Source organism: Ursus americanus, chromosome 25 (genome assembly GCF_024610735.1).
Source record: "Ursus americanus isolate L20-20 chromosome 25, mUrsAme1.1.p, whole genome shotgun sequence".
Taxonomy (NCBI): domain Eukaryota; kingdom Metazoa; phylum Chordata; class Mammalia; order Carnivora; family Ursidae; genus Ursus; species Ursus americanus.
The window spans coordinates 24,188,029-24,200,847 of NC_142151.1; the positions used below are offsets into that span (position 1 = coordinate 24,188,029).

General features: G+C 39.5%; 1 protein-coding gene across 2 annotated transcripts in view; it reads left to right on the plus strand.

The window, feature by feature from the left end:
* The window catches only part of IRAG2 (inositol 1,4,5-triphosphate receptor associated 2), a 122,769-nt gene that overhangs the window by 75,236 nt on the left and 34,714 nt on the right, over positions 1-12,819 (plus strand). Inside the window, exons 16-20 of one of the 2 annotated variants that reach the window (XM_087855699.1) lie at positions 1,838-1,952; positions 2,407-2,569; positions 9,444-9,505; positions 10,822-10,902; positions 11,667-11,763. In XM_087855699.1, coding sequence (XP_087711825.1) covers positions 1,838-1,952; positions 2,407-2,569; positions 9,444-9,505; positions 10,822-10,902; positions 11,667-11,763 — 518 coding nt within the window. Of the gene's footprint in view, positions 1-1,837; positions 1,953-2,380; positions 2,570-9,443; positions 9,506-10,821; positions 10,903-11,666; positions 11,764-12,819 lie in introns of those variants that run through there. The other variant, XM_087855697.1, reaches the window with a different exon arrangement.

The following is a 12,819-nucleotide window of genomic DNA, read 5'->3' on the forward strand; positions in this document are numbered from 1 at the left end:
CGAATGAATCACACCTGTTAGGGAAGGCTATTATTAAAAACCAAAGGAAAAAAATAACCACCAAAAGATACCAAGTGTTGGCAAAGATGTAGAGAAATAATTAAAACTCTGTACACTGTTGGTGGGAATTTAATACAGTGCAACTGCTCTGGAAAACAGTATAGAATTTCCTCAAAAAATTAAAAATGGAACTACCATATGATCCAGCAATTCTACTTCTGGATTTATGTGCAAAAGAATTCAAAGCAAAATCTTGGAAGAGATATTTACACACCCATGTATATTCACAATAGCCAATATGTCGACAGCCTAAATGTTTATCAATGGTATGTGAATAGAGAAAATATGATGTATATATATGCAATAGAATATAATTCAGCCTTAAAAAAGAAGGAAATATTGTTACATATGATAACATGGATAAATCTTGAGGATATTATGCTAAGTGAAATTAACCAGTTATAGAAGGACAAATATGGCATGATACCACTTCTAGGAGGTATCTAGAATAGTCAAACTGAGAGAAGTAGAAAGGGGAATGGTGGTTTCCAGGGACTGGAGGAAGGGGAAATGGAGAGTTGCAATTTAACGGGTATAAAGCTTCAGTGATGTAAGAGGAGTAAGTTCTAGAGGTGTGCTGTACTACATTGTACCTATGGTTAACAATATCATACACCTAAAAATGTGTTAAGGGGGTAGACCTCATGTTAAATGTCCTTACCAAAATTTAAAACAAGAAGAGACTGACTATAAGGTATTGAACAAGGCTCAATAGATTGTTTGTTTAGGTAGTTTTTATTTTTGTTTAGAGTTTTGTTTGGTAGTTTACCATGATGGTAAGCATTCTGTGCAACCATCCTTGTCTCTCGTGCGATTCTTCTTGTAGTTCAGGCTAGATTTATGCCAATATACAATGCGATTCTGACTGTGTTAATGTTTGAGAGGCATGCAAAATGCCTAAGCTGACAATGTCTTCCTCATTGCTTTGAAGCAATGTTTATCATCCCTTTGAGCTAAGGATATCATCCTTATTCAGGTCAAGTTGTTTCCAGATCGTCATTGATACATTGATACCTAGCATCGTTTAAATAATCTCATCAGCTAACTAAGAGCAGGTGCATTTTAATATATTTTGGAGGATTAGAGTTGGATCCAAGAGAGGTAACATAGCAACACTAAGAGATTTGGCATGAGGAAGAAAGGGAGGGGGTCAAGTTTTCAGGAAAGACAAGACTGCAGTAGAACTACCAACATCTAGTGTTCCATCTGTGCTTGGGGGCAGCCCTTCCTGTGCTCACGATTCAGCATGACTGACAACTCCTAAAGAGCAAAGGCCAAGGTCATGACCCAAAGCTCTTTTTTCTTTTTTCTTTTCTTTTCTTTTCTTTTCTTTTCTTTTCTTTTCTTTTCTTCTCTTTTCTTTTTTTTCCTTTCCCTTATCTTTCTCTTTCCTTTCCTTTTCTGAAACAGCTAGCTATGATGTGTAAATACTGCACCTGTCACAGTGACCTCATTACTGGGCCATCCTCTAAGCAATTGGTGACTGATGCTAATTACTCTGATGAATGTAGCTTGTGGGAAACTGAATATTCCAGTGTAAGATAGGAAACCAAATGCCCTTATCTGTACAGTGAGGGTATCAGGCCACCTGATCAATATGATTGCTTTGATTAAAAGTCTCTATTTGTTAAGCATTTGTACGTGTGTAAATACTTTCACTTTTTCCTCTGATCTCTGAGGAAGTGCATTGAGTTTGAATTTGTCACAACTTCCCAGGGGTGACTCTCAGTTGAAATGTCACTGACAGCTTGTGGTTTGGACTTTTTTTTAACTCCAGGCAGAAACAGCCAGAAGCCCTTGAACAAGTGCAAGAAGATGCTGTCAACCAGGAAGCTGTCATTAGGAAGAAGGTCCAAGGAACCAGCCAATGGCCGAAGGACAGAGAGGAGCAGGTAAGGTAGCCTGCGACTACTTTATATTCAAGGGGAAGTTTCCTCAGATGTCCTTGAAACCATGCCATGAAGTAAAAAACGGAGGAGGAACAGAAAAAAAAAAACAAAAACCCCAAACCAAAGAGGAACTGCGAAGTTCAGTCCCTGGCGACCAGCAGTGAGCGGAGGAAGTACAGGGGGAGTTGTAAAAGAGGCGGTGTCAACAGCCTACTGATGAAAGAGGCATCTTTGCAGAAAGAGGCAACTTGACATATCAGGACTTTTACCGCTGTGGAAATAGCTCAGGCATACAAAGCCCATGCAAACACAGAATTGCAGAAGTTCAGTAGAGGCTTATCACTTCCCTGAGAAGAAAAGCACATTTTCAGTTTCGTGTGCATAAGAACAGTGAGCGCTCAGTTGCTTTCTTTCCTGGCCACCCTGCTAATATCCAGTATTAACCGTACGTGTCCAGGTTGAGGATCTAGGTCCGGCAGGCCACTCAGCCGGTGACAAAGCGAAGTCTTTGCTGCATGAACCAGAGGAAGCAATCTCGGAACAACGGAATCTCCGGACTATAAATACTGAGTTAGTGAACACTTGCCAGACGCTTGAGCAGAAGACGAGAAAATTGAAAAGTGAGTAGCAAATATGTGTTATGTCCCAATTCAGTCCACTCTGAGGTGGGGCAAAAGGACTACAAGCCATGTTTGTAGATGACAGCTGCTGCATTATTACCCACATTTATGACAATAAAATGGTCCCAGAAGGCAGTGCCGTGGGCTTCCAGAGTGTCCAAGTAGGCTGATTTAACGACTAACTTTCCCTTTCGGTTTTTTTTGTTTGTTTGTTTTTTTATGAGCTGAATTTGTCCATGACTGTTATTTCTTTAAAAATTAAAGTTCTCAGTATCTGTAAAAGTAAACAAGGGGGAAAAAGTCTTGTGTGCAGGGGGTATTTGAACTTGCAAATGGCTTACATAGTCTACCCTGATTTTATTAGCTAGCTTGGACCCGTTATATGGTAGAAAAGGACCTGCCTATAATCTTTTAAGTAGTAATTTTAGGGTTGGGCAAAATATTTATGAATTCATGTATCAAAATATTAAATATGTGAAAATCCTTTTTTAAATTTTAATGTGCTCTTTACATATATATTTTGCTTTAAACAATTAGAATATTTGTCATTTTTCTGCATTACCTGAAAGTAAGGATTTAAGTGAAAAGACAATTGTCAAATGACAGATGTCAGATTATTCAGAAGCGAATTTTATTCTAGAAACAATTTGGTAAAGATAATGCTTGCTTATTTGACCATTTATCAGGTGATTGCTTTTGTTTGGCTTCCTTCTTGTTTTAGCTGTTAGATGCTCATTTTAGATAAAATTATTGGTTTGGGTAACAAATGAATTATCAGCTTAAGCTAAGCTAGAGAAGGAGATTTCCAGACTTGGGTTTGTTCTGGATTTATTGTAGCCTTTCTACTGCTATCTGAGAATGCTGTTTAAAAGTTTAAAGGACTTGCCGAGTTCTAACATAACAGTAATTATTCAATATTTTATTTCATTATTTTTAAACCTTGCAGAACTTGCTAGTTTTCAATAATTTTAAGTATCCGTTTACTCCTTCAGACAGTGTAAGGCTTTAAATTACATAATCTATATGTTATTTTATGATGGCTTAGGGGGCATTGGAAAAGATTCCTTTGTGTTTAGAAGTGTTCATGTTGAGACATGAATAAGAAGGCATTCCAAATTTGGTTTATGGTGTGTTTGCTTTAGACGCTGTACTTAGAGGACTAATCTTTTGGCTCAGTTATATTTATCTTTGATTAAGTCAATCTTATACCCCATAGTTTTATAAAACTAAGAATTTATCTCCCCCCACCCCCCTGCTTTGATTTCCTTTTAGTACCTTCTTGGAAGAGTCAACTTGTGTAACTTATCCCAAAATATACATTCTTGATATTATGAACTCACTATTGCCTTCCCACTTCATTGGTCCAAATATTATTAAAAATAGAAGATGAAAGGTACTCGGGGTTGCATGCATTTTTTTTTTTTTTTCCTGGCTGGAGAGTAGAGTGGATACCTCCTTTCTGTCCTGAGTTGCTCACAACCTGCCTGGCTTTTTGAATTCTTTTACTTGTTTGTATCTTTTGCTGCCCATAAAAGGCATATGTATCTAGATTTTGCTCTGAAGACCATTTGCTTATGAGGAATTTTCTAACAGTGCCCTTAAAAATCAACCTTTGCTACAAAGGGTTGGGACATCCATACAATGGGGTATGGGACAGATAAGAGCCTACAGCTTTGAGGATGGATGCAAGAGGGAAATTTAGGTGGCACACATTTTTGAAATGTTCTGTGGAGCAGATTTTCCAGATAGACTGTGAATAAATGTCAGTGAGGTAGGACAGTTATCACATAAACACATCCTGGCACATTCCCCATCACCACTGTCACCACATGCTGTTTGAATTCTGAGTCAGACGTTTGAATTCTGAGTCAGAAAACAAAAATATTCAAATCCATTTAGTTCTTCTGAAACTTTCTGGTTTGCTTAATAAATGTATTAAGTGTTTAAGGCAATGGCTTTTGGTCGAGTCTGAGAATGGGTCCTTAGCAAATCGGGTGGGGATTCAGTGATTGTGTCCAAATGTTCAGGTCAGTGACAGGGTTCATAAATTGGAACTAGGAAGTTGTTTATGACATTTGATTAGAAATCCTGAACTTAATATTGAAGAAGAAATACTGTTCAAGTTTTCAGTGGCCACCAGGACTGGACTGATGTGTGAGGTTATAAGTGTACATGCCAGCCTCCGTGACATGTGCGCCATTAGAACTGCTAAGTTTCTTGAATGGTTACTTACATATTTTCTTTCTTCTGCTTCTTACCTACGTATGTATCTAAGTATCTTGTTAACAAAGGCAATACTAGGTGTCTAAATGGATGTTTGTTTTGAAAAGAAAACAAAAAGGCTTCTCGTTAGATCTAGGGTATTTACCCAACCTATTAGAGTGGATCTAATGAAACAGAGACCACTTGATCTAATACAGAGCCTATCACCTCTTTACTGTTCCTTCTCTTCTTGCCCCCCTCTAACATGAAATCTTCACTGAGACCCTGATTTAATCAACAACGAGGGAACTGATTACCTTTAGAAACTATAAATGTTGCCTTGACAAGAGAGCCTGAGCCGCTCTGGTATATCATAATTCCTTATTTGAACATAGTATAAACTTTAGAGAAGGCTTTCACCTAGATGAGCTCACCGGAAACTGTCTTCTAACTTGCTGTGCTGAGCGTGGAGGGCATGGGGTATGGGACAGAGAAGAGCCTTGCGGCTCTGAGGATGGATGCAAGATGAGAGCCACGTGTCTTGAGCAGTCAGTGCGCAAGAGGGAAATGAGACAAGAAAGGGGGGTTGAGGTGACTGAGACGCTTAAAAAGAGGTGTTGGGTTGAGGACCAAGGGAAAAACCCCAAGTCAGCTAGAGCTTGCTCAGCAGCTCTGATGGGATGGGGGCCTAAGTTTTCTCAAATATAGGATGCAGAAATGGATGAAATAATCTAGGAGGCAGTATAGCGTAATGATTAAGAGCATGGTATTTGACCTTAAACAAACCTGTATTCTGATTCTAAGTCAGAAGCGAAACTGGATAAAGTTAGGCAAATCTCTTTACCTCTCTGAGTCTCAGTATCCCCTTCCAGAAAATGCAGTTGTTCATTTATAAATAACAAATGCAAAACAATAGCTGGTGCTTGGTCACACTTGGGAGAGTCTGTTCTGCTAGAGCACGTTTCTGCCGCGTGCGTCACCTCATTCACCATCAGCCAATGGGTAATGACGGGAGAGTCATTTGGAAGTTGTACCGTTTCATTCATGATTTTCCTAGGAATAGGATCTGGCTTGGGAGGAATAGAACTGTAACCTTGAGCGGGGAAGGCGAAAAGTGTTGGGCTTGGCTGCTGGCAGGCAGCAGGAGCCCTTTTAGCTTTAAGAAAATTAAAAACAAGTGTCTGCACCTGGGCCTCCTCCCCCAGAGAAGTGCCGCCCAGCCTTGCAGAGCTCTGGCTTGTGGCAGACTGTACTCCCTCCTGCGTTCCCTTTAGCAGTCCCCCTGCCTGAGTTCCACTTCCATCTGCATTTTCGTAGCATCCCACCAGCACTGTGCCATTTAAATGTCACCAGCATCTCCACGCTTTTGTTATTGTGCATTTCTATTCTCCTGTGAAGCAGCCTTTGGTCATTTTAAGATGCACGTCTCGGTGATCCAAGTTCTCTTCCTAGGCACTAATAATTTGTAATTGTGTTTGTTAGTGCTCTGGTTACAATGTTGTATATACATTTTTAGTGGTCTCTTCCTGTGCTTATCTCATAAACTCTGTTATTTTTCTTGTAATTTTTACGTTCTTTTTTAAATTAATGCATAATTAACATATCATGAAACGTTCAGATCTTAAGTGTATTGTTTTGGGTTTTTTTTAAAAGATTTTATGTATTTATTTGACAGAGAGCGCAAAAGCAGGGGAAAGGGAGAATCAGGCTCCCCACTGAGCAGGGAGTATGACGCAGAGGTTGATCCCAGGACCAAAGGCAGACATTGAACTGACTGAGCCACCCAGGCGCCCCCTTAAGTGTCTTGTTTAACCAGTTTGCCAAATGCATACCGAAAAACAGAACTGTAACACCAGAAAGTTCCCTTGTGCTACTTTCCAGTCACTGCCCCTCCCCCACCTCCACCACTATAAGGATCAACCTCTGATCTGATTTTTATCACTGATGGGTTAGTTTAGCTTCTAGAATTGAGATATAAAATATGTACTTTTTGTGTGTTTGTCTTCTTTCCCTCAACACAGTATTTATCTTAATATGTTGTGTTTATTAGTGGTATGCCTTTTTCATGATTCATAGTTCTTTGTATGAACAGTTCCATAATTTGGTTATCTTTTCTCCTATTATTGGAAATCTAAATTATTTGCAGTTCGGGGTTGTTATGGAGCAGGGTGCCATGAACATCTGTATATGGGTCTTTGTGTGGGCATATGGTTTTCCTTAACCTAGGATAGAGATCTATGAGCAGAGTTGTTAGGTCGTAGTGTAGCTGTAACTAACTATTTAAGAAACTGCCAGTTTCGCATAGGGTCAATAACATTTTACACTCCCACCAGCAGTATGTGGGAGTTCCAGTTTCTCTACAGCATCAGTGCTTGGTGGTGTCAATCTTTTCCATTTTTGTCACTCTTCTGGGTATCTTGTGATTTTCATTTGTTGTGCTGATTGGCTATTGTATATCTTCTTTGTGAAATATCTAAGTCTTTTGCCCATTTTCAAATTAGGACATTTGTCCTTTTGTTATTGGGTTGTAGGATTTCTTTACATATTTTGGATACAAGTCCTTTGACAGATATACGTGTTGTGAATTATTTTCTCCTGCTCTGTGGTTTTCAACGACACTTGATTTTTTTTAATACACAGTTTTATAGAACATGAGATAACACGTATATTGTGTTATAAAAGTCCATACTCCGTAAATGTCAACCATCATGGATAGCTAGCATTATTATCGCTCTAATACTATAGTTTTAATTATCAACAGCCAATTAATTGCAGGGCCTTTGCCTGAAAGTCTCCTTGCACAGTCATTTGGAAAGTTGTTTTATCTCAGCTTCCTTCCAAGGCAATGTATCCGACACCTGGTCCCACCCTGTATCACAGATGGCAACAGCAGGGGGTCCAGTGGCCATTGTTTCATTTGCTTCTGTATAAAATCTAAGTGTCCTAGAGACATGGCAGGTCTAACTCCAGACACATAAAAAAGAATGCAAAGGTGAATGCAAATTAGGGTCATAAGGCAACGTGTTTTGCCTCATGGAACATATGGAAATAATTGCTGCATGTTGCACAAAACATCTGTTGAAATAAACTTAATGATTTAAATGTTTTGAGATGGACTATTCCTAAAACTCAAGATTGCCTGGTGGGAAAGCAGATGGGCAATTTAGATAGTCTTATACTGGCTTGTTATTTCTTCTGAATCACAAGCTTATTTAGAAATCCAAAGACAGTGTTTTAGAGATAGACAACCTTCACAAATATAAAGTTGGCCACTTCCGAAAGGTTTGGTTGCTGTTGCTTAGATGTAGGTCGGGAGAAGGATTTATTTAATACAGATGAAAGAATTTTCTAAAATTGAATCTTTACTAGAGTTTTAAGTATTAAAAATTAAATAATTACTTAAATATATTCGAAAATTTTTAAAAAGTATTTTCCTTCTAGCAGGCCTAGTAATACGATGCCAAGCTTAGTTGTGAAAGAAGTTATTCTTACAAAAAAAAATTCTTATAAAATAGAATTTTACATGGGTAATTTTCGATATAATTGAAGCTTTTCAAGCCTTTTTTCTTAGAAAAAATGTTTTTTGTTAGATTATGTACTTTTTGCATATATTAGTATTATTTTAATGCTAAACATTTCTTCAGGCTATTGAGATATAACTGTTGTGCCTGATTTGTATGTATTTTGGGCACCAGAGTATTTGCTGTTAATTTTCCTTGTTGTTAGTGATTTAAAAAAAAAAAAAAGTGGCAGCTATTAATATGTCTCCATCTAGCAGAGCTTCTTACCCTCATGTAATTTTTGTTTTTAATCATCTGTGGGCTGAGAAAGCAGTCAGAGCTTGTGAGAATTATGTATAAATTCAGAGCCTGCTGTATGAGTGGAAGTGTGAGGAATTGCCACAGGAATAAAGGTCATGAATATCAACATCTATTTTGGTTCAGAAGATTTGGGCCTATTTTCTGGTTCTTGTGTATATTTTAATGAGCATGGATTGTCAGAGAAGTAATATGTTACTGTGTAACTCAGAGTTAAAAAAGGTATTTTTTTCCCCTCATTTCTGCTACTGCAGAGATGAGCAGTTGGAAGTTACTGGGAGGCAGATTTCAGTTAAGTAGAAAGACAAACATTTTTAATTTCGTGAAAAAGTAGACTTAATTGAGCATTATCCTGTGAGTCTGATCCCAGCTCCATGAACAACCAGTCATCATTGAAATCCTCTGGACCTCAGTGTTCTCCTCATCTCAGACCTACCCGTAGGATTCTGGGATCACAGGGCTCCAGTTCTGGGGCTGCCATCACTCACTCACAGCTCATGCAGAGGCTTCTGGGAGAGAGGATGTCCACAGTCTAGGCAGTTGGACTGAATGACCTCTGAGGTGTACTCCGATGTTAAGGTGCAGTCGTTCTGTGGCTCCCTTCTAGAGGACATCACTTGCACCTGTCAAGGTGAATGTGAAATGCCCAGGGGTGATCATGGTTTAGCCGCTCTAGCCTTTGTTCTCCTCCATTTCCACAAGACAGGAGTTGAGAATGCCGTTCTCATTAGTCCCTGCTTTTTCTCTCCTTTCCTCAGACCCCAAATTGAAAGCTGTTGAAAGTTTATGAAGGGAACTAAGGGAAAAGGGGATGACAAATGTCCTATTAAGCTGGTTACGAATTCTCTTTACAGCAACCACTGAGTCACTGAGAAAGAAGTTGATTAAAGGACGCCTCCAAGGCTTGCTGCTTCAGGTAAAAAACAAAAACCCTGGGATATGTGTTTACTGTGGGGAAGAGGTCCCATTTGTGTAAGGTTTTGAAGCTAATTTATAATAGATAATGATATGGATTGTAAAATTAAATAACCACCTTAGCAGAAAATGCTCTGGTGGACTTTGTTCTCTTCTGCACCGAAAGCATTTAGCAAAACAAGAGGGGGGAACTCACATTAGTGAATGGCTCCTAGTAACATCTTTCAAAGAGGAAGCCTTTTAGAATTTACTGTATCTTTTAGCAGAGGGCCAGGGTTTTAGTCTTAGGCACCTCCTTTCTCATAATCTTGAATGCATACTGTCGGATGGGCTGGAATGCTTCCTGTCTCTTTTTTCTCCAATTTGTTTTGTTTGTTTGTTTGTTTGTGTTTTTTTTTTAAGATTTTATTTATTTATTAGAGAAAGAGAGCACTCACAAGCATAGGGAGTGGCAGAGGGAGGGGAAGAAGCAGACACCCCACTGAGCAGGGGGAGGCTGACTCAGGGCTTGATCCCAGGACCCCAGGATCATGACCTGAGCCAAGGCAGACACAACCAACTGAGGCACCCAGGAGCCCCTCCTATTTGAATTAAACTTTTAACTCCTTCCTGTCTGGATATCTCAATATATCCGTGGTAGAGTTCAATGTATTTCTTTCCCTTATGATACTTGGTGAATTTCTCCTTTTTGTTCATAAATGAGGAACATAAGGAACAGTAAGGGTGGCACTGGGGGAAGGGACTAGAGAAGGGAAGAAAGAAGGGCGATGTCTGCATGTATCTGTTTCCAGGGCATAATGCAGGCACATCTGTTTAAGTAGAAAAAAAATTATTCGCGTGGGAGATTAAGCCAGGCAGAGTGCCTAAAAAGCCCCCTGCAATAAATTAAAGTGGAAACAACTCCACATCTAAATATGCTTTAATCTTATCAGGAGCACCAGTACAATTTTCTATTGTAATATAGTTGTGATAGGTATGTATCTACCTCTCGGACTAAGGCCACAATTTGATTGTTATGATATTTTCTCAGTCACCATTTTCACTACACCGACATGTCTCCCTCAACCTTTTTTGGCCTCTGCCTAAAGATTTCAATGACAAAGCTGTTGCATTTCCTGTCCATGAGAACAAGTAAGGGGGAAAACGCGATGAAAGCTTTATAATTACAAGCCTATTCCCTTAAGGTTGAACACTTGACAGAACTGACCAATATCACTTTCCTCAGGTAGCATCATATCTTCTTTTAAGTATATTTTGTATCTTTGACTCTGTCATCATTCTGCCTTTGAATATGTGCCACCATTTTCTTCATGACAGAGCTGTTTAGATGAGGAATTTCCTCGCTGTGATCCCTTGCCCTGCACAGATGGAATTCAACAGCCATTTCAAGAACAACTGGTAAGTTTAAGCTTTTCGAAACAATTTAAGTGCCAGTTGTGAATCACTACTATGTCAAAAGAGAACGTGAAGTCCTGTATGTGTTAGTAGTCTTAGAGTCCTAAGCCAGACCACTTTTGAGAGATTATTAGATGAAGCAATGGATACCTACTCTCTTTTTTTAACTTTTTTTTTTTTTTTGAGAGAGCACAAGCAGGGGATGAGGGGCAGAGTGGTAGAGAGAATCCTAAGCAGACTCCATGCCCAACACAGGGCTCGATTTCATGACGCTTAGATCATGACCTGAGCTGAAATCAAGAGTTGGACACTTAACCGACTGACCGACCCAGGCATCCCTACCTGTTCTTTTTCTTTGTCACACACGAGCATACAATGCTGGTAGACCCTATGATATGGCAATATGTTAAGTTATTTGACTGTGGTATCATGAAGAAGTATTGTATAACTAAGTTTGCCCCTCATCCGGACCTTTTTCCTCAAGGCTTTTGTTTATATGACAATGTCGATTATTGGGAATTGATACAATTCTGTTAAATTATTGAACTGTGATTTTTAATGAGACTTCTACGTTGCCCATAGGGTATAGCTTTTGATCAAAATGTTGAAAGCTTTATTACTTGGAATCATTTATTTTCTTCTCGACCTCTCTCACAAGGTTGAGAGCAGTGATATTCTTTCTGCCTTCGGAGGTGAAGAGAATAGATAGTGAAGTATGTTATGTTACACCCCTTTAGACAGCTAATACTATTTAATTTTCTGTTCAGAAGCAGTGTTGTCATAAACAGTATAGTGGTCAAGAAGCAAAGCTACGTCAGACGCTCCTGGCCTTCCAACATTCATGCCGGTACACACCTCTGCTGGGTAAGCATGGATAGCCCCCCTGTGACACCCTATCAGGCATGATGGGTTCTTTTGGGAAGGGAAAAAAATTAAAGTCGTTGAATACTTGGATATTTATCCCTGAGTTCTGTTGGTGAACTTATGTTTGAGCACCTGCTCTGTGCAAGGCACCATGTTACGTATAATAGAGAATAAGTCCTAAAATAGCTCACCGATTATCAAGGAGGTTAGAATGGGCCCAGGGAAGGCCGAGAAGGCTCCATAGAAGAAATGAGAGTTGAACCAGGCCTTGAAAGATGGGTTGCATTAGGAGAAACAACAAGCATGGAAAAAGTATACTGGGGAGGACAAAGTAAAACAGGAGAATGCAAAAGCCTCAAGTGTTTGAAGAAGCATCAAAGTGGGACGACTCATTTTGGAAACAAGAGGAGTTTGGTTGTGCTACAGCAGAATATAAGTTTGGACAGGCTGTGGGTCAGATTGAGGGCTGTTAGTGCCAGGGCTAGGGAGAACGAGCTTCATTTTAGGAAATGCTCATGGTAGTGACATCTCTCATCACAACCCAGACGTAGTTGAGAGCAAAAGTTAATGGCTGGTTCTGAAAGGACAAGAGACATGGGATGGTTATCAAAATAAAGTTAAAAAGAAATAAATAGCAAGTAGACTGATCTGTGGATCATTTCAACTAGAGAAGGAAAACTACTACTGCTACTAGTGGAATGGCCGTTTTGTATCAAAGCTGGGTGCTTTGTGGAGATGCTCTTACTCACACCAACCCGGTAATAACAACATGCCACAGCCTGCCGGTGCCTGCAGATGCCTGCTCTGTGCCGGGCACAGTTCTCTGCTCCTAACATCACTGTTCCCTCATCTAATCCTCACCACATCCGTGCCAGGCAGATGCTAATGTAATTTCCATTTTAAAGATAAGACAAGGAAACAGAGGAATGCTGAGTTAGTAATTTGCCTAAGGTCATGTGTCACTTCATATGTAAGTAAACTGAGGCTCAGAGTGATTTAGTTATGTATCCTGTGGCAGAGCCAGGACTTGAACCAAAAATTTCCGATTGACTCCAA